The 20207-nt window shown below is 60.5% G+C and overlaps 2 protein-coding genes across 25 annotated transcripts in view; one reads left to right on the forward strand and one right to left on the reverse strand.

Moving 5' to 3' along the window:
• The window catches only part of KIF1A (kinesin family member 1A), a 109390-nt gene that overhangs the window by 57678 nt on the left and 31505 nt on the right, over positions 1 to 20207 (reverse strand). For 10 of the 24 annotated variants that reach the window (XM_055291223.1, XM_055291224.1, XM_055291222.1 and 7 more), the window contains exons 3-14: positions 19369 to 19445; positions 18180 to 18359; positions 17379 to 17444; positions 16304 to 16482; positions 14968 to 15079; positions 13715 to 13792; positions 13011 to 13076; positions 12535 to 12552; positions 5282 to 5357; positions 3632 to 3710; positions 2585 to 2727; positions 437 to 570 (exon numbers count right to left, since the gene is read on the reverse strand). In XM_055291223.1, coding sequence (XP_055147198.1) covers positions 437 to 570; positions 2585 to 2727; positions 3632 to 3710; positions 5282 to 5357; positions 12535 to 12552; positions 13011 to 13076; positions 13715 to 13792; positions 14968 to 15079; positions 16304 to 16482; positions 17379 to 17444; positions 18180 to 18359; positions 19369 to 19445 — 1208 coding nt within the window. Of the gene's footprint in view, positions 1 to 436; positions 646 to 2039; positions 2067 to 2584; positions 2728 to 3631; positions 3711 to 5281; positions 5358 to 12534; positions 12553 to 13010; positions 13077 to 13714; positions 13793 to 14967; positions 15080 to 16303; positions 16483 to 17378; positions 17445 to 18179; positions 18360 to 19368; positions 19446 to 20207 lie in introns of all 24 variants that reach the window. The other 14 variants (XM_055291219.1, XM_055291218.1, XM_055291216.1 and 11 more) reach the window with 3 other exon arrangements.
• Positions 10071 to 12527, forward strand: LOC134737488 (uncharacterized). The gene is made up of 3 exons (XM_063645853.1): positions 10071 to 10350; positions 10411 to 11484; positions 11575 to 12527. Exons 2-3 carry the CDS (start codon positions 11045 to 11047, stop codon positions 12323 to 12325), a joined length of 1191 nt encoding a protein of 396 aa, XP_063501923.1. The 5' UTR covers positions 10071 to 10350; positions 10411 to 11044; the 3' UTR covers positions 12326 to 12527.

Genomic DNA, 20207 nt, shown 5'->3' on the forward strand with positions numbered 1-20207 from the left:
TCTCCACCCACAGATGCCATCCAGCTCACTACTCCTTGAACAAGTGCCCACTCACACAATTAAAGACTTGACAGGAAGAGTCTCAGTCCTGGACATTCATTCTTGGAGCTTCCCTTGTCCAGGCTTGGCATGGGTGGGGGCACAGGCCATCCAGACACCCAGGTCTAGGGTCCTGCAGGGGCACTTCCTGTCCAGCAGCTGAGTGTTGTGCAGCCCTCAGCCTGGGGACCCCCAAGTGAACTGGCTGCCTTGGCTGCTGTGGGTGGTCTGGAGACAGGCCCCTGGGCACCTCTGGCCACACGCCAGAGGCTCCTGCTGGTGCTCCACAATGGCCCTATCAGGATGGGCTGTACCCAGGAGGGCAGGGTGCCTCTAACTCCTCTGAGCTCTCCATTCCCAGAGTCTGACACCCCGAAGCCCCAAGTGGTGCCCTCACCTTCAGTCTTTCAATGGCCTCCTCGCTGCCCGGGGCAAACAAGATGCGCTCGTGGAGGCTGGACACAGAGGCCGCGCGGCTGGACAGGGCTGAGAGCGAGGATGAGGGGCTCATACCCACCAGGGCATTGGTCACTGTGGAGAGAGGGTCAGGGGCTTCATTCACCGTCCCGCCACGGTTAAGGTTATTGTTCTCAAGGTCGGACACATCTATGGGGAGGAGGGGTAGGGCGGGCAGACAGACAGAGGGAGGGAGAGAAAAAAGATGAAGATGGGAAAAAGTAAGAGATGGGGCCCAGAGAAGGCAAGAAACAGAAACCATCAACGAGGCACAGCAGCCCTGCCCGGCCCAGGACAAGCGCATGCAAGGCCTTCCTGCCACCCCTTGCCTATGATGGGACCCGGCCGGCAGTGGCGCCCACTTGCCTGCCTGTCCCCCAGGCCTGCCCTCCCCAGCAGCAGCATGGCACAGCCCTAGGCACCCTGGAGCTCCCCTGCACCCCCTGTGCCAGGCTTCTTGCTTTCTCGCAGTTGCACTCCAGGCCCCACTGCCAGGCCGCCCTGCAGCTCCTGCACCTGAGGGCTGGGAGCCCGTCCTCCCTGCATCTTCCCACCCTGTCCACTGGCTTGGCATGGTCACCCAGCAGCGCCCCATACAGACCCCCACGCTTGTCCTCCCACCCCTCGCACCCACCGTCAGCCTGGGACACCACACACCCCCGAGCTGTGGGGCCGGGCTGTGCTAACCGTTCAGCCCACTGATGGGGAAATTGGCCCAGAGACCATCCTGGAGGAGGTGAACATGGGACCCTCATGAGGGAGGCCCTTCCCCTCCACCTCGAGGAGCTCACCCACCAGCCTAGGCCTCATGTGTTCCTAAGGCCTGGGAGGTGGGGCTGTGACATCTCTGGAGTAGGTGGTGCCAAGGGTCTCCTAGCAGAAGCGAACACACAGCAGAGCAGCAGCAACAAGCGTGGGACCACATGTGGTGTGGGGGAAGTGGAGGGCGCCCTGCAGCCAGGCTCGGGGAGGCACTGAGCCCCATGGAGCCAGGACCGAGGCCAGGAGGCACAAAGGCTGGGCGGGATTTGGCAGCATCTGCTGTGAAAGCTGAGCTTATGGCATTTCCAGAGTCGAGGGCCTGGGCGTGGGGGGTCAGGTCAGCTGGAGAAATGGCATTGCAGACGGAGGCCTGAGCCAAGAGCTGGGGACAGGACAGTCCCTCCAGCCCTCCTGACCCTTTGGTGCTGATATCCTGACCTTTACAGGCCTCTGGGTGCACAGGGGGTCAGAGGGCCTGATCTCGGCCACGTTTAGCCTGAGAAGGCCTCAGCTACACCCTGACTCCCCCGTTGCCTTGGTCTCTCATGTAGACCATATGGGTGGGAATGAGCCAGGAGTGTGGGCTCAGAGGCAGACAGAACCCCACATCTACGAGCAGGGCCTTGTGGCTGAGGGAAAGCAGTGCTTTCTGCTCCCCCAGAAGGAGAAGAAAGCAGAGCAGGTACCCTGGGGTTCACCCCTCCCTGCCCGTGCCACCCTAGGCCCTCATGCTGGCTGGGGCTGGAAGCAGAGATGCAGAGAGCAGCAAAGGGAATACACACATTTGGGTCCTCCAGGCACAGTGTTGGCTACGGGGGGAGGGAAGCGTGGGGGAGGGGGAGAGACAGAGAAACAGAAGAACAGGTTTGTCTCCAGAGGCTCAGGCATGCCTTTCACAGGCCAGGGTGGCCAGCAGTGAGTGTGTGGCCACAAGCAGGGTGGTGAAGGTCTTCAGCTCCAGAACACAAGGGGCCGCTGTGACCCCAGCACCCACAGCCTGCCTATGGGGCTTCCAGGGGAGCCGTCTCTGGCCCACTTGCATCAGCATTGAACCCAAACCATGTGGTACCACCCAGGCCAAGGCCAGGAAACTTGCCCTTGTCCAGGGCCCCCACCCGGCCTCCCACCCAGAGGCAGTTCTGCCCAGGAACATGGAGCAGGGACAGGGATTTGGCCCAGAGGGGCTCTGGGAGTGGTGTGGAGCTGCCACAGCCCAGGGTGCAGCCAGCAAAGTGGTGGCCCCAAAAGAGAGGATGTGATGACCTGCGAGGCCCCTTAGCCTGAGGCCCCACAACCCTGTCCAGGACAGGCTGGCGCAGGCACTCACTGTCGGTGATGTCACCAAGACCCTGGGCGTACAGCAGGTCCCGCAGCCGGGTCACCTCATCCTTCAGCTCGCGGATCAGCTTGTTGTTGGGGTCCTCATTGATGACAGCATTGCAGCGGATCTGCTTGGCCCGGTCAGCATACCTGGGTGGCAGAGGGGGCTGTGGGCTGTGGGCTGTGCTTGGGACAGGTCCACACCTAGCCCTGCCCAAGACTCAGCCTTTTGGGCTCAGGAGCCAGGCCAGAGGTGGACCTGAGCCAGCACAGCCTGGCGCAGAGTGAGAAATCGCCCCCATGGCAAGTCGCTGGGGAGGGCATTTGGGGCCACAGGCCAGAGAAGACTTACAGGTGAGGTCACCCAGTTCCAGCTCGCCCGCTTGGGGAAACTGAGGCCCAAGGGAGAAGGGACAGGGTGGTGTCCTCTCCCCTAGTGGTCCCAGGGTAGAGGGAGAAAGTCCAGTGGGAAAATGTGAGAACATCTACGTGTGTGTAGGCTTGTGCCCACACCGTGTACCAGCTGATGCACATGTCTATGTTTCCAACTAGTACATGAACCTCTACTGTGACACACACCCTTTGTTTCTCTTAAGCACTGGTGGTGCACGGTCAAAAGGGAGAGATCACTGACCCAAACAACTGAGCAGCCTCTAGCATGGCTAGGGGCCCAGCTCCCCACCCCAGGTGCCCACCCTGCCCATAAGACACACCTATGCCCCCTTTGCTATCTAAAAATCCCCAGTGGTTACCCCGGCTGGCAGGTGAGTGTAAACTGCTCCGCCCAGCAGGCACAGCTCTCCCAGTCTGGTGCCACCGGGCCCTGGGCTGCCTGCAGCCCCAAAGCACACCCCCAAAGGCTCCATGGAGGGAATGGAACAGGGCCCTTGCAGTCCCAGGAGCCTCACAACAGTCCCTTCCAGCCTCACAGAGTCCAGGGTATACCCCTCAGAGAGTCGCCCCTGCTCACTGGTGCTCCCAATTCAAGCACAGGAGGATCCATCCCCCAAGACCAGGGAGTGGGGAGCAGAGCTTGTCTCCCTGGAGAACTCACCTCAGCGTGCTAAGAGTCTCGTCGTAGTTGATGTCTGCAGGACTCAGGGCTGCCACCATAGCTGTCCTTGAGTTACCACCTGTGGGAAGAAGACCAGGTTGTGCCCAGAGGGGGATCTAGGTCCCAGGGCTATGTCTGCTCTCCCCTTCCCCCCACATTTACAGATGGGGAGGCTGAGGCCCAGAGAGGTAAACTGAGTCACAGGCTTACCCTCCCCCCATGAACACAGACAACAGCAAGGACCTGGCCTTCTTTGGCTGCTCCTTCATCTCTGAACCAGGCACCACCATTATTTCTCTTCTACTTGTGTTTTTCTCACATTTGGGGCCATTTTACAACCATCAGGCCTTCCTTTCCCCAAAGCAGAGAGGAAAGTTGTGGAAGGTTTTAAAGTATTTACTCCAAAATAAATACCATTTATGTTCAATATTTTTTTCAAGCACTTCTATCATTTTCATTTGAAATATATTCCTCAGTATTTAACATCAGATTCCTGGCCCAGGTTAGTAGGATCCCAGCATCAGGTAATGTGTGGCGTGAGGAACAGACTGTGTCTTTCTCTTCAGGGAATCCTGTCTAGGTGACCTCAGCAGTCGGAAAAGATCACCACTGAACCCACCCCAGCCCTCAGGACTGCTGCCTGGCGATGCTTCAAGTCTGGACAGATGAACTTGCCTGCTTGACCCTAGGGAACTGTATATCCTCAGGGCCATGTCCCCAGGGCATGGGTCCGAGGTGGGTCCCCATAGGGACTGAAGAGACAGTGTGAAGGGCTGGGCACATGTCACACGGGCCCCAGGAAAGGCTCCGTGGGAGGACTCCCCTGCCCCCGCCCTGGGGCTGAACCTGGGTGTGCCTGGAGCAGGGGGCTCCTTCCCAGCCCATATCTCAGGTGAAGGAACACTCTCCTCCTCTCTCAGCAGGACCCATCCATCCGCAGGCCTGCTGCGGTCTGCAGTACTGGCCTGAGCTGGGGAGCAGCATGGCTAGTTGTGGGGTGCAGAGGTGGTCAGCCTGGGCTCTGCACACCTCAGCCATGCAGCTGAGGGAGGCCAGGGACCCCTAGTCATCTATGTTCATCAGGTCAGCACAAGACTCAGTTTACCTCCCTGGGCATCAGCCTCTCCAGCTGTAAATGCAGTTGGGGAGGATTCAGGTTATTCCGGGACGGACGGGATCAGCATCGGGTGCATTTCAATTCCCACCTCCCCATCTAAGTCTCACCACTCAGAACTCAGATGGGGAGGAGGAGGTTTATGGCAGCCCCTCAAAACCCAGCAAGCAGAGCTCCCAGATCGAGTCCCAGGTCCCCGTGACAGATGGGGAAACCAAGGCCCAGAGAAGGATGAGTATTTGGCCTGGGTGTCACAGCCCACCTGACCCAGGACCACTAACACAGGCAGGTGTGTGCTGTGCTGCCCCCTGGGCCGTCCTGGTTCCCACACTCGCTTCGTTAACCCACTGCTGGCCGTTGCCCCAGGCCCTCCAGAAGAGCCATGAGCTGACTGGACCCTCCAGGTTCACCTCGCAGCCTCAGCCCAGAAAGGGTGAGAGGCCTCCTGGCGACTGGGCACCCCCTCAGTGGGGAAGAGGGGCACAGCCCAGGGTGGGATCAGAGCCCTGGGGACAGGGAAACCCACAAGTTCTCACCCAGGTTTTCCCGGAGGAGCCAGGTCAACACGGAATCTCGGTACGGAATGAAATCTGTCTTCTTCTTTTTCTTGTTCTGTGCGGGAGGAACATTCAAGGTCAAGCCCGAGCCCACTGGAGAGGGAGTGAAAGGGAGGGGCCAGGGCGGGCCCTGCCAAGTGGGTCCTCAAAGCTAGAGGCTGGGCAAGGGGTGGGGCCCGCTCTGCTGGACACGTTCTCAGGCTGCCCAGGCCTCTCCCTGCCCAGACCCCAGGGCGCCACCCCAGAGGCCTCCTCTAGGCCACAGTCAGGGATTTGCTAGCACGTCCTTCAGGTTCCTCCCCTGTCCACACCTGCTGCCCCTGGGCCACCCAGCTGGACACCAGCCAGGAGTGCTGATGTCACCAGCAAGTGTGTCTCCTCCCTCTACTCTGTCTGAAGGACCCATCTGAGCCCATGGCCCCTCCTCGAACACCATCAGCGACTCCTTCTGACCCAAGGGAAAAGGCCCCCACAGCTAAATGTGGCCCTCCAGGTCTCTGTGGCCTCTGCCACACTTACCTCCCTGCCAGCTTAAATCTCCCCTTCACCCAGAGTTCACCTGCCCTCTCCCCCATCAAACTCCCTATGGTCCTGCAGAAGCCAGCTCACAGGCCTTCCTCTAACGACCTGTTCTCCCATCCCTCCCCTCAGAATGAAGCATCCTCCATGCTCTTGCTACCTCTTTGGCTCTTTAAAATATGGACTCCATCCACATAACGGCTGCCAGGAACTGCTTCTGATGGACACTCTGTGACTAACTTAATGATCCCACTAATTGTGGGTTTCAGTGACTTCCAATGTCTACTGGTTCATGTATGCATTGGCTTATGAAACATTTGCAGAGCACCTGTTGGGCTGGCAGACGAGACCTCTGACCCTGGAGCCTGCACCCCAGGACATGCACGCAGATGCCACCTCAAGGGCTGGGCACACACACAGACATTATTGTTCTTGAAGACAGCCCCAAGAGAAGCTCCACCAGCTCACAAGGCACATAAAATTTGAAAGCTCTTGAGACTCCCTGTCAAAGGGGGTCCAGAATGCTGCACTGGCTTCTCTGCGAGCAGGGTTTCAGGGTGTCCATCTCGCAGCTCAGCAGCACAACTGACTGCTTTCTTTTTTCTTTGGAAACTTGGTAGGGACTAACTCTACTCTATTTCTAGTTTTTTTTGTTTTTGTTTTTGTTTTTTTGAGACAGAGTCTCCCTCTGTCACCAGGCTGGAGTGCAGTGGCACGATCTCGGCTCACTGCAACCTCCGCCTCCCGGGTTCAAGTGATTCTCTTGCCTCAGCCTCCTGAGTAGCTAGGACTACAGGCGTGCGCCACCATGCCTGGCTAATTTTTGTATTTTTAAAGTAGAGACAGGGTTTCACCATGTTGGCCAGGATGGTCTCGATCTCTTGACCTCATGATCCACCCGCCTCGGGCTCCCAAAGTGCTGGGATTACAGGCGTGAGCCACCACGCCCGGCCTCTAGTTTGGTTTTTGATTATTTAATTCCTGAGGGTGAATTCTCTGCTATGTGTCATATTCCTTGCTTCCACATAAATGTCCTCCAGCCATTCAGCCACTTCAGCAAGGAGCCCAGCAGCCCCCTGGGTTTCCTGCTCCCTCACTGCCTCCCTGTCCAGTCGTGCTCCGCCATCTCCCAGGACCACCCAGCTCTCCCGTCTCGGCCCCGCAGCCTCCACCATCCCAAGCCTGGAACGCTGACCTTCCATCCTGACTTGCCGCACCAGGCCACCCTGCTCCCAACCTATCCTTCACGCGGCGCGCATGGCCTGCGGACCCATCCTTGGCTAAAGCAGACACTGTGAGCCCTGCTGAAAACCCGCCCGCTGCTGCCACTAAAGCTCGGCCAGGCAGCTCCTGACAAGCCGGGAGGGACCTCAGATCCTCAGAAGGGCCGGGCTCCTGCCGGCCTCGCCTCCCTGCTCTGGGCCCGGTTCCTCAACCAGTTCCTCAAAAACTCTCTCGCTCGGCTCCTTCAAAAGCCTCTGTCACTGTCCCTCGCAGGGTCCCTCGCACTTTTCCTCCCAGTCCCTCACACAGCCAGTCACGCGGTTCCCACGTGGTGCTTCCACATCTCCGTCCCGCACGCTCAAGCGCTCAGTCCCTCAGGGAGCTCTCGCCATTCCCCACACGGTTCCCACGCGGCTGCTCGCGGCTCACCATACAGTTCCTCAGTTCCTCCCGCCTCCCCACGCAGTTCCTCACAGTCCCACACTCAGTTCCTCACAGTCCCACACTCAGTTCCACACAGTTCCACACTCAGTTCCACTCAGTTCCACCCTCAGTTCCTCACAGTTCCACACTCAGTTCCACTCAGTTCCTCACAGTTCCACCCTCAGTTCCTCACAGTTCCACACTCAGTTCCACACAGTTCCACCCTCAGTTCCTCACAGTTCCACACTCAGTTCCACACAGTTCCACCCTCAGTTCCTCACAGTTCCACACTCAGTTCCACACAGTTCCACCCTCAGTTCCTCACAGTTCCACCCTCAGTTCCTCACAGTTCCACACTCAGTTCCACTCAGTTCCACTCAGTTCCTCACAGTTCCACACTCAGTTCCACACAGTTCCACACTCAGTTCCTCACAGTTCCACCCTCAGTTCCTCACAGTTCCACACTCAGTTCCTCAGAATTCCCCACTCAGTTCGTTACAGTTCCTTACTCAGTTTCCTACAGTTCCTCACAGTTCCACACAGTTCCCACCCAGTTCCTTGCTGTTCCACACAGTTCCACACAATTCCACAGTTCCACATTCAGTTCCACACAGTTCCACACAGTTGCCACACTTCCCCACAGTGGCTCACACACTTCCTCGCACAGTTCTGCGGCTCCTCACGTGGCCGCATGCACTGCCTCCCAGTTCTTCAGTTTCCCACATGGCTCCACACACAGGCTGTCACATGTTTCCTCCCAGGCCTCCCCATGCCCCACGGTGCTTCTGTTTCTCACACAGCTCTCCACAGCATTCCACACAGGTCCACGCAGCCCCGTTTCACCCACTTTCACAGTTTCGCACAGTTCCACACATGGTTTCTCAAGCAGATCCTCTCACAATGCCTTCGACGGGGGCTCACATGGCTCCTCTCAGGCCCTCGGAAGTTCCTCCGAGTTCCCGCACACTTCCCCACAGTTTCCTCCACATTTCCACGGATCCCCCGTTCCTCATGCCTTTCCCAGCAGCCGCCCGCTTGTCTCCCCGCAGTTTCTCACAGCTCACCACCGCTCCCCGAGCAGCCGCCTGGCTCCTCAGCGTTCCCTCACACGATTCCCACGCAGCCCCACACCACTCCACACACCTCCACTCCCACTTCCACAGGTCCTCAGAGTACGCGCAGCTCCAGCTCCACAGAGCCCCCACGTGGGTCCCCACACGAGCACACACTTCCCCCAGGCGATTCCCCACACGCTTCCCACCTGGTTCCCCGCCTTCCCCACACAGTCACATTCAGTTTCTCACAAATCCTCCCACAGTTCCCCACGCAATTCCTCACATGGTTCCTCACATACTCTCCCACAGAGCTTCTCCCGTAGCTCCACAGACAGCTCTGCACGGTTCCCTCACGTGATTCCACGCAGCTCCCCACCCTGCGGCACACACATCCTCTCCCGGTGCCACGCACAGCTCCTCATGTTCCCACGCAGCTCCGCTCAGGCCCCCAGAGTTCCTCGGGTTCCCCCCACGGTTCCTGAGGCATTTCTTCCTCTCGTCCTCACACAGGTTCTTTCGGCTTCTGACATAGTTGGCCACACAGTTCTCTGCAGGCTCCCCACACAGTTCCTGTGGTTCCCCACACAGCTCCCCACACACAGTTCCACACACACAGCTCCCCACACACAGCTCCACACACACAGCTCCACACACACAGCTCCACACACACAGCTCCACACACACAGCTCCCCACACACACAGTTCCACACACACAGCTCCACACACACAGCTCCCCACACACACAGTTCCACACACACAGCTCCACACACACACAGCTCCACACACACACAGTTCCACACACACAGCTCCACACACACAGCTCCACACACACAGCTCCCCACACACACAGTTCCACACACACAGCTCCACACACACAGCTCCCCACACACACAGTTCCACACACACAGCTCCACACACACACAGCTCCACACACACAGCTCCACACACACACAGCTCCACACACACAGCTCCACACACACAGTTCCACACACACAGCTCCACACACACAGTTCCACACACACACAGTTCCACACACACAGCTCCCCACACACAGCTCCCCACACACAGCTCCACACACACAGCTCCACACACACAGCTCCACACACACAGTTCCACACACACAGCTCCACACACACAGCTCCACACACACACAGCTCCACACACACAGCTCCCCACACACAGTTCCACACACAGTTCCACACACACAACTCCACACACACAACTCCACACACACAGTTCCACACACAGTTCCACACACACAACTCCACACACACAGTTCCACACACAGTTCCACACACACAACTCCACACACACAACTCCACACACACAGTTCCACACACAGTTCCACACACACAGCAGTTCCACACACAACTCCACACACACAGTTCCACACACAGTTCCACACACACAGCTCCACACACACAGTTCCACACACACAACTCCACACACACAGCTCCACACACAGTTCCACACACAGTTCCACACACAACTCCACACACACACACAGCTCCACACACAGTTCCACACACACAGTTCCACACACAACTCCACACGCAGCTCCACACAGTTCCTCACAGTGCCTCACAATCTGCACAGCGGATCATTCTCTCCTCCCTCCCCACGCCACTCCACGCCGTTCCACTCCGTTCTCTCACATTCCACACGGTTATCACAGCTCCTCACAGTTCACTCCACTCCTCACACAATTCCCCACACAGGTCCTCAGTCTCACACAGTCCCACGCAGTGTCCCAGGCCATTTCCCTGGCGTTGTGTGTGTGGAACTGTGTGTGGAACTGTGTGTGTGGAACTGTGTGTGTGGAGTTGTGTGTGGAACTGTGTGTGGAACTGTGTGTGTGGAGTTGTGTGTGGAACTGTGTCTGTGGAGTTGTGTGTGGAACTGTGTGTGGAACTGTGTGTGTGGAGTTGTGTGTGGAACTGTGTGTGTGGAGTTGTGTGTGGAACTGTGTGTGTGGAGTTGTGTGTGTGGAACTGTGTGTGTGTAACTGTGTGTGGAACTGTGTGTGTGGAACTGTGTCTGTGGAGTTGTGTGTGGAGTTGTGTGTGGAACTGTGTGTGTGGAGTTGTGTGTGGAACTGTGTGTGGAACTGTGTGTGTGGAGTTGTGTGTGTGGAGTTGTGTGTGTGGAACTGTGTGTGGAACTGTGTGTGTGGAGTTGTGTGTGGAACTGTGTGTGTGGAGTTGTGTGTGTGGAACTGTGTGTGGAACTGTGTGTGTGGAACTGTGTGTGTGGAGTTGTGTGTGGAACTGTGTGTGGAACTGTGTGTGTGGAGTTGTGTGTGGAACTGTGTGTGTGGAGTTGTGTGTGGAACTGTGTGTGGAACTGTGTGTGTGGAGTTGTGTGTGGAACTGTGTGTGTGGAGTTGTGTGTGGAACTGTGTGTGTGGAACTGTTTGTGGAACTGTGTGTGTGGAACTGTGTGTGTGGAGTTGTGTGTAGAAGTGTGTGTGTGGAACTGTTTGTGGAACTGTGTGTGTGGAACTGTGTGTGTGGAGTTGTGTATGGAACTGTGTGTGGAACTGTGTGTGGAACTGTGTGTGTGGAACTGTGTGTGTGGAGTTGTGTGTGGAACTGTGTGTGTGGAACTGTGTGTGTGGAGTTGTGTGTGGAACTGTGTGTGTGGAACTGTTTGTGGAACTGTGTGTGTGGAACTGTGTGTGTGGAGTTGTGTGTGGAAGTGTGTGTGTGGAACTGTTTGTGGAACTGTGTGTGGAACTGTGTGTGTGGAGTTGTGTATGGAACTGTGTGTGGAACTGTGTGTGGAACTGTGTGTGTGGAGTTGTGTGTGGAACTGTGTGTGTGGAACTGTGTGTGTGGAGTTGTGTGTGGAACTGTGTGTGTGGAGTTGTGTGTGTGGAACTGTGTGTGGAACTGTGTGTGTGGAACTGTGTGTGTGGAACTGTGTGTGGAACTGTGTGTGTGGAACTGTGTGTGTGGAGTTGTGTGTGGAACTGTGTGTGTGGAGTTGTGTGTGTGGAACTGTGTGTGGAATTGTGTGTGTGGAGTTGTGTGTTGAACTGTGTGTGTGGAGTTGTGTGTGTGGAACTGTGTGTGGAACTGTGTGTGTGGAACTGTGTGTGTGGAGTTGTGTGTGGAACTGTGTGTGTGGAACTGTGTGTGGAACTGTGTGTGTGGAACTGTGTGTGTGGAGTTGTGTGTGGAACTGTGTGTGTGGAGTTGTGTGTGTGGAACTGTGTGTGGAACTGTGTGTGTGGAACTGTGTGTGTGGAGTTGTGTGTGTGGAGTTGTGTGTGGAACTGTGTGTGTGGAGTTGTGTGTGTGGAGTTGTGTGTGGAACTGTGTGTGGAAGAGCCACACAGCTCTTCACAATGCACACAGTTCTCTGTCCCCACAGAGCCGCCACCAAGTTCCCGGTGCGTTTCCCAGTGAGCACCTCGCAGCTGCTCACGGTGGCGCCCGCCCTGTCTCACGCGTTCCCACGCTGGCTCACTCCGTTCCTGCCCGGTCCCTCGAACGGCTTCACGGCTGCCCACGCGGTTCCTCACACAGTCCCCGGCCTCGCCCCAGGCAGCTGCACACATGGCGCCCTCCGCGGCACCTCCGACTCCACACGCGCTCGCCTCCCCGCCGGCCCCGACACGCCTACGGCTGCTCCGAGTCCAGCACGCCTGTCGCCCGCTTCCTCTCAGGGCTCCCCAGCCCTCTCCATGCCCGAGAAGCTCCTCAGCACCCCTCTCAGCTCCTCCCAGGGCCCCACGCCCCCCTGGCCGCCCTTTCCCACCTGTGTCTCCCCGCAGCCCCCGCCCCAGGCCCTGCCGTGAGGCCGCCCCGGACGCCCTCTGTCCACGCAGACACAGGCACCGCACGGGGCCTCCCACACCCGCTGTCTTCCTTCCCGGGATCCACCCCCATGTTCCCATCTCCCAGCGCACTCGCTGCCCGCCCCGCCCCTCACCACAGGGCGCCAGGGCAGGGCAGACGCCACCACCAGCCTCCCACCCCTGCCCCGGCGCTGAAGGAAGCCGCTTACCTTGTTGGGTCCGGAGTCCTGAAAAGGAAAAGATGGAGAGAGGCTGAGGCCCGGAGCGAGGCTGGCGCGGGCTGTGGGGGCGAAAGGGCAGGCGGCCCGGCTCCCTCGCCCTGGCTGTGACTCAGGCTCTACCACCCCATGGTCTCCTTGACAGCAGCTCCCCCAGGGGCAGGGTCCCCCCAAGGCCGCCCTTCCCAGGCCCAGGCCTGGGGTGGTGCTGGAGGACAGGGCTTCCTGCTGCACGCGGCCAACTGTGGCCACAGCCCCACTTTACAGGTGGGGAAACTGAGGGTCCCGGGAGAAACCAGGGCCCCTACCCCTTCTCCAGCGTGTGACACTCCGGCCATCTCCAGGTTCTCCCTTGAACCCGGCCACCTCCCAGACACAGGGCCTGGAAACGGGAGTGACAGGGGCAGGATAGGGGCCCTGAAGACCCTCCGGGGATCTGGCTATGGAAGCCGGGCCGGGCCACTCACCATTTCAGCCAGAGCGGAGATAACCTTGCCCAGGGTGGTCAGCGACTTGTTGATGTTGGCCCCCTCCTGCGGGCAGAAAAGAGTGGGGTTGGGACGCTGGGGACCCCTGGGGCCTCCTGCTCTGGAGGGATGCCCTGGGTGGACCTGTGCGGTGTGGAGCGGAGGCCACCACTGCAGCTGCTGATCTCTGGGGCCACACGGACATGGGGTGCCCTGGCAGAAAGCCAGCTAGAGCCTCTGGCCAGAAGCATGTCTCCCAGTGTTGCCCTCAGTGCCATGCGAACCCTGATACCATCCTGTGTCCCCCTGAAACGCTTCCAGGGCCCCTGCCTAAGCATTAGGTGCTGAGGCCAGCGGGGGTCGAGGAAATACACTCCTTCCTGACCCCGGCACTGCTTCCCCGGGGGTGCCCCAATCTCCCCAGGGAAGATCCGGACTCTGGGCGAAAGGTCCTTGGGGCCTGAAAGAGGCCACCGTCCCGCCAAGTCCCTGACCTGTGTGCCCAGCGCTGGTGCCCCAGGCACAGCCCTAGGCTGCTGGCAGCCCAAGACCCCAGGCTATGCCCACCCTCCCTGCACAGGCTCACCCTCAGGGTGGCCCGGGCCCCCGGGACCCCAACAGAGCCCTCCTGCCACCCACCCTGGAGCAGGCCAGGTGTGGACACGGGGCCCATTGCAGTCCCCGCATGGCGGCCTGGCCCCTACCTTGAGGCGCGTGCCCTTGGCTCCTGTGGAGTCAGCCCGCTCGCTCCCAGCCAGGTCCACCAGGCTGATTTTGCTCACCTGAAACAGCAGACGCGTCACATGCAAGAGAGGCCACAAGATGCGCGGGGGCGTCCTAGGACCCCTGGGCAAGTTCTCCACAGCTGTTGAAGGAGCCCCGGCCAAGCGTCCCCGCTGCAAAGGCGCCGCCCCTCCCCAGGCCCAGCAGTCCTGACCCCGCAGTTTCCACCCGCACCTCCGTCCCAGCTCTCCCCACGCCCTGCCCGAGTGAGTGCCCAGCCACCTCCCCAGGGGAACACGGGCACTGCCGCCACACGCTGGGCGCCTTTCACACAAGGGCGCACTCGCTCCCCACGGCATCCACGAGGTGTGACTGTCACTGTCCCCACTTCCACAGATGGTGCTCACTGTCTGTGGTGGGATTAGAACCCAGCTCCAGGAGGCCCTGGCCCTGCTCAGCCACCTGACGAGCCATGGCTGCACCTAGTGAGGCAGGCACCGGCCAGGCTCCTGACAGGGGCACCCACAGCCTGGGGTGGGGGGCCCTACACCAGGAGGCCTGGCCCCTCCTGAGCCACAGCTGCAGGGCAGGACTTGCCCACAGACACCGCAGGACCCTCTCAGTGCCCACCAGCGAGGGCAGCAGGGCAGGCAGCTGGGCTGACCTCATCCAGCTTCACCCCTGTCTGTCCCCCAACCCACCTCAGCCATCCTGAGCCCCTGCTCGCTGTTTCCTGGAGTCCTGGTCAGGAGGACGTGCCTGGCGGACCTCCAGCACCATCAGGGACTGAGCAGCCCTCACTCCACCCAGCCCCTTTGCGCTCCCCACGCGGCTGCCTGAGCGAGCCCCCAACCAGGAGGTGGCTGAGGTGCCCCCGGGCCTGGACGGCTGGGGCACGAGGGCAGGGGGCAGAGTCAGAGACGGTCAGGGAGAGGCTGAGTGCCCTCCCGCTACCCCTCCCATAAGCCTGGACTGGCTGTCCAGGCAAAAGCCCCAGAAGATGGCCCCCTGGCCTGGTCCATGGAGAACGCCAAGGTGCGGGAGAAGGACCTCTGGGGCAGGGCAGGGGATGTCTACACCTGGTGCCAGTGTAAGTGTGAGGACACTGCCTGCCCCGCACAGGCCAACATTGGGCCTGACGTCCTTGTGCTGCCCCCATGGGCCTGACCTCCACCCCTACCCCGACCACCAGCCACTGCCCTCAGTGGCACCGCCTGTGAGGCCACTCACTCACCTTCTCCGTGGTGATGTTGGTCTCTGCATCATGGCGCTTCTGGGTGAAGATGATGTTGAAGACGGCATGGGAGCGGCTGCTGGTCTCATTCATGTTGGTGGCCGCCACGGTCCTGAGGAGCAGAAAGTCACACAGTTACCCCTTGTCCTGTGGCCGGGTGCAAGATCACCAGTGGTGCCAGCCCTCTGAACCAGGTCATCGGGGGGCAGCTCCCCCAGACCCTAGGGGCCGCCCTGCTGGGCCTGGCACTGATGGTGCCTCCTGCCAGGACTCCAACGGGGCCCACGGCCACCTGCCCACACTGGCGTCCTCAGCCCCAGCCCTTGCTGGTGTATTCGGGGCAGCAGTGACTGGGGAAGCTTCCCACTCCTGGGCATGGAGAAGCCCATGCAGTGCTCAGCTGAGCAGGAGCCCTCCAGGGCTATGATATGGGAGGGGAAGGGGCTGTCCACTGTCCACCCTACCACAGCCCAAACCCGCGGTTCTGGGAAGCCCAGGGAGCCCGCCACACACCACAGGAGGTGACATGGGTCTCAGCAGGGTCCTCCAGAACAGGAAGCCCAAGGCTGCTGAGGGTGGCCTGGAGTTGGTCCCGATGCCACCCTGACCTGCCAGGGACCTCAGGGAAGGCTCCCAAGACTCAGCACATGGCATGTGGCAGCCCAGGGCCCACCTCCAGCATGAGGTCACAGTAACCACCAGGGTGTGCTATGGGCCTCATCAGGAACAGCACCCCCACCCACCAGCCCTTGTGGGGCCACCAAAGGGGTGCAGGACGGCACAGAGTGTGACTCACGACCTCAGGAGCTGAGAGTGACAAGGGCCATCACCTCACCCTCAGGAAGTCCTGGGTGGTGGAGGGGGTCTGTTGCCATGACAACCAGGGCATCCCAGGCAGGAGGCCCAGGGCAGCAGAGGCCAAGGAGCCGGGTTGCTTATGGCTGCAGCACTGTGCAGCCGACCCTCCCCACATGGCCCCCGACCCCAGCATGCTGGCCCCCACACAGAATCTGAACCCCTGGGACTGGCAGAGCAGCTGCCCCACCGAGGCAGCGGCCACAGATGCTGCTAGCACCCCCGGGCACCTCAGCTGGAGGACACAGGCCCCTATGAAGGAGAAGCCCCATGGAGGTGACAGTGTCCCCTGCACAGGGGGAGCCCTCGGCCTCTCTCGGGCTGGCACAGGCCTAAATGACCTTGGGCTCTGGAGGCCACAGCTCCACGGGGGCACAGATGGACCCTACCAAAAAGGGCCACGACCGAGGTGAAGGGGCTTCCTCCGGGGAGAGGCGGCAGGACAGGAGGGCAGGGAGGTCCAGCGAGTCCCCCCACCCACCTGGCCTTGTTCCCTGAGTCCATGAGGTCCTGGATGTCATTGTAGGAGGTGACAGCCAGCTTGGAGAGGTCCTCCACGTAGGGCCCCAGCAGTGGGTGCTCCCTCACGCGAAGGTTGCCCTTGTTCTTGGGGTTCAGGAGGTCACGGACGCGCTCACAGTAAATCTCCATGTAGCTGACCTGCAGGGCAGAGCCAGGCCATCAGGGACCCCTGAGGCCAGGGAGTGTGGCTGCCACTGGGGGGACCCCTGAGTGAGGGGATGGGGGCCACCATCAGGACCCCTGAGTGAGGGGTGGGGGCTGCCTGCTGGACCCCTGAGTGAGGGGTGGGGGCTGCCATCAGGACCCCTGAGTGAGGGCGTGGGGGCTGCCTGCTGGACCCCTGAGTGAGGGCGTGGGGGCTGCCTGCTGGACCCCTGAGTGAGGGCGTGGGGGCTGCCATCAGGACCCCTGAGTGAGGGCGTGGGGGCTGCCTGCTGGACCCCTGAGTGAGGGCGTGGGGGCTGCCTGCTGGGCCCCTGAGTGAGGGGGTGGGGGCTGCCATCAGGACCCCTGAGTGAGGGGGTGGGGGCCACCTGCTGGGCCCCTGAGTGAGGGGGTGGGGGCCACCTGCTGGGCCCCTGAGTGAGGGGGTGGGCGCGGCCATCAGGACCCCTGAGTGAGGGGTGGGCGCTGCCTGCTGGGCAGAGGGCTCCCAGTCTGCAGCCCCTGTGTGTGTGCGCAAGGCAGGGTGTCAATGTGGCCTCCCTCACCACGGCCATCCTGGGCTCTAGGACACACGCGTGCCAGGGTCACCCCAGCCACGGCAGGCATGGCCAGGCCCTGAGCTCTGAGGCACCTGCCCCTGCCCTGGCACACAGCAGCTGCTGGAGAAGCACCTGCCAGGTGGGGATCACCTCATCACTCTGTGCTTTGGGGGGTCTCGAGCCCTGCCCAGGCCAGCCATCTTGCCTACCACTTGGATGAGTGAGGCACACAGACCCGTGGTGGGCACTCACTTTGCATCAGAAAAGCACTGCCAGCCACTCCGGATTCCCAGCCCTGCCCCAGTGGCCGACGGCAGGCGGGAGCCCTACCTCCACGGAGTAGGACATGTTGTCGTTGGTCGTGTCGTTGATCCGAGAGAAGAGGTCCTCACAGAGCTGCAGGAATGGGGGGACAGTCAGCCGGGGAGGGCTGGTGCTGCTCCCTGGATCCCCGCCCCTTGCGATGCTGTGGGCAGCCTGCGCCAGGCAGGATGCCACTCTCTCAGGCCCCTCTTGCACCCTCACCACACACGTCATGATAAAGGCACTGAGAAAGTCTGTAGCCAAAGAGCCAGAGTCTCCCTCTTAACTCAGGGGTCACTGGCTGGTGTGGGTCGTCTGCCCCTCCCCCTGGCTCTGCCATCCTACAGACATCCCAGCCATCTCCCTTCCCTCAACAGGCAAAGTACTAGTGACCAACTCAGGTCCAGAGACCTGCCCAGGGGAATGGCTGGGGACTCAGGGTTCCTGCAGCAAATGAGGAGCTGCTGGGTCTCGTGTTTGGTCATCCCTGTCGTGAGCACCTCTCTCTGCCCACACTGCCAGCCCTCACACCCTCAGAGATCAGCTGCCCCAGCCAGGGATCTCCCAGCTGCTGTGTCTTAGGCACATGATCAAGGTGGACCCTGTCCAAGGCCAGGGCCCTTCCTGCACCTGGGGCCTGGGTCTGCAGCTTCACGGCCACATCTGGCTCTCACCTGCCCCAGCCCCACCCTTGACCCAGCTGGCCTTCCCCTCCTGACTCCCTGCTCTCTGGGGGCTGCTCTCAGGGGTGCCTGGCCCGGAGCTCTCAGCCTCAGCTGGTCCCGCCCCACCCGCTGGGGCTGCCCCTTCCCGCCCCCGGCCTCGTGCCTGCGGGATGATGCCCTGCTGGTCCTTCTCCTGCTTGCCCATCATGGTGTAGGATTTGCCGGCACCCGTCTGCCCGTAGGCGAAGATGCACACGTTGTAGCCCTCAAAGGCATGCTGCAGCATCTCCTCGCCGATGTCCCGGTACACCTGCTTCTGCGACGCGTAGTTGATGTCCTCAGGCTGGAGGACCAGGAAGGAATGAAGCTACAGGAGGCTGGGTGCACCCGAGGCTCAGCCCATCATGTCTGCGGAGCCAGGGGGTACCCAGGGCCTCAGGGTGCCAGGGCAGCACAGTGGGGAGGGATGCCTGCCCCCCATCCTACTCCTGCCTTGTGGGGTAGCTTCCTGGAGGAGGAGCCCTCTGTGTCACAGATGAGGGATGAAGAGCAGCCAGTGAGGCGGGAGGCAGGATGGGTTCCAGCAGAGGGAACAGCATGTGAAAGGCCCAGAGGTGGGACCTCAAAACCAAAGTAAGTTCCATGTGACCGTGACAAGCAGCGGTGACAAGAGCTGGGACTGGGGACAGGGTGCGAAGGCCCAGAGACCCCACAGGCTGGGCTACAGCGCCTGGACAGTCCTGAGGACAGTGGGGCACTTTAGGCAGGGGGACAGGGTGGTTAGCTGAGGGTCATCCTGGAAGGAGGACGGACTGGATGGGGAAGGCAGAAGCGAGGGGCCCTGGGGCTGTTATGGGGGCAGGTACTCAGAGATATAGATATAAGGTGCTTAGATGAGGAGGCTGCATGCCTTCTAGAAAGGTCCAGGAGGTGGCAGGTGGAGGACGGGGCTCAGTGTGGACTGGATGGGGGAGGAGGGAAGAAGAAGAGTCCAGGGGTCTCCTGGGCTCCCAGCGTGCAAGGCACAGCTTCCAGACAGGCTCAGGGTCAGCTTTGGGCATTCTGACTTTGGGACGTCTGGGGAAAAGTCACCAGCAAGTGGACGGACACACAGTTCTGACCCTGGAAACTACCCACAGGGAGCTGAAGGCCCCTCAGTCCCTGCAGCCTCCATCACTGCCTTTGCTGGGGACCCTGCATGGGCCGCTCAGGGTGACCTTCCAGGGGAGGAGGGTGGGGTCCTCGCCCCAGTTAGAGAGGAATGAGCAGCTCAGAGAGGTCGAGGGACCCCGAGGGCCACACGGCCTCCACGCTGCTGCCCCCGCCTCCCCCGACCCGGGGTCCCGGCTTACCGACGTGTGCGACCAGTAGGAGTAGTCAAAGCTGAAGCTTTTGGGTGTCTCCTTGGGCTGTTTGGGGTTAACGATGGCTGTGGGAGGGAACACAGGTGGTTAGCGCTGTGCTGGGAGGGACCCTGACTAGCTGGCATCTACTCTCCAAGGTGGGGAAGTGGTCCTAAGAGGCCTCGGGCCCCCGATAAGCCAGGCCCCCAAATTGGAGGGGACCTAGGACCCCACTCCCAGGCAGATGAGCTGTCTCTGCCCCCTCTTTATGGTGAGACCTGCCACCCGTGGATGCCCGAGGGCACCACCATACCAGCCTGCAAGGCTCTGTGTCATTCTCCCGCCAAGTGCAACTGGCTCCCCTCAAAGGCAGCCACCCAGGGAGGATCCTTCCCACCTGCAAGCCGCAGCCCCTCCATCTCTGGGGTCCACCCTGGGCTCACAGCCCCTGCCCTGCCCCGCCCCCTGCCCAGGCCTTTACACTCCGGCTCAGCATGCACGTGCCCGAGAAGCACTGGAAGCCTGGGCGTCCATCATGTTTGTGTCATGCCTGTGCAGTTCTAGGCTTGCTACTCCAAACAGAGCTCTATGGGACTGTCTTCTGCCAGTCCCTCCTCCCCCTCCCTCCTCCACCCAACTTCAAGCCCAATCCCAGGCACCCTGGGCTGGCTTCAGGCAGTGCTCACAGAATGTCTGTTCATCAAACCCAGAACAAATCTATGAACACGTGATGATGCCCCCGCCCACAGTCGGTGCCTGGCGGAGGGGGTTCCCAGGAGCAGTCCCAGTATGAGTGTCCCAGAAGCTCCTCCCACCCACACAGCCTGCAAGTGTCTCAGGGACCCAGC

The sequence above is a fragment of the Symphalangus syndactylus genome, chromosome 8, assembly GCF_028878055.3.
Source record: "Symphalangus syndactylus isolate Jambi chromosome 8, NHGRI_mSymSyn1-v2.1_pri, whole genome shotgun sequence".
In the NCBI taxonomy this organism is placed as follows: domain Eukaryota; kingdom Metazoa; phylum Chordata; class Mammalia; order Primates; family Hylobatidae; genus Symphalangus; species Symphalangus syndactylus.

Bases quoted from the DNA above. Each gene is read 5' to 3' on its own strand.
- LOC134737488 (XM_063645853.1), top strand. From the start codon at position 11,045: ATGGAACTGTGTGTGGAACTGTGTGTGGAACTGTGTGTGTGGAACTGT. The intron at 11,485-11,574 runs GTGTGTGGAACT...GTGTGTGTGGAG, and splicing joins GGAACTGTGTGTGTGGAGTT to TTGTGTGTGTGGAACTGTGT.